Genomic DNA, 278 nt, shown 5'->3' with positions numbered 1-278 from the left:
CGGGGGTCTCTACATCAAGCTGGGGCAAGGTCTCTGCACCTTCAATCACCTTCTGCCCCCCGAATATATCACCACGCTGCGGGTGCTGGAGGACCAGGCGCTGCCCCGGAGGACCAATGAGGTGAGGGCTCCACTACAGACTAGAAATGGGTCGCATGGAGTGGTCTGTCCACTTGGAGTCAGGGGGCCCCCCCCCGGGTCTGGGCTGAGGGTAGTCCTCAGACTTCATTCTGGGTGGGCTGTCCCATTGATTGGGGGGGGGGGGGGGGGGGCCGAGA

The 278-nt window shown here is 63.7% G+C and overlaps 1 protein-coding gene across 1 annotated transcript in view; it reads left to right on the top strand.

Annotated features, from left to right (window-relative positions):
• Positions 1-4: 4 nt before the first annotated feature.
• ADCK5 (aarF domain containing kinase 5) overlaps positions 5-278 on the top strand; it is a gene marked incomplete at its 5' end in the record, with an annotated part of 15094 nt that continues 14820 nt past the window's right edge. Inside the window, one exon of the mRNA XM_018574991.1 lies at positions 5-121. Within this exon, the coding sequence (XP_018430493.1) occupies positions 5-121 (117 nt within the window). The remainder of the gene's footprint in view (positions 122-278) is intronic.

Source organism: Nanorana parkeri, unplaced genomic scaffold, assembly GCF_000935625.1.
Source record: "Nanorana parkeri isolate BGI_ZX_2015 unplaced genomic scaffold, ASM93562v1 scaffold3446, whole genome shotgun sequence".
NCBI classification, from domain to species: domain Eukaryota; kingdom Metazoa; phylum Chordata; class Amphibia; order Anura; family Dicroglossidae; genus Nanorana; species Nanorana parkeri.
This window is presented reverse-complemented; position numbering and strand designations above follow the sequence as displayed.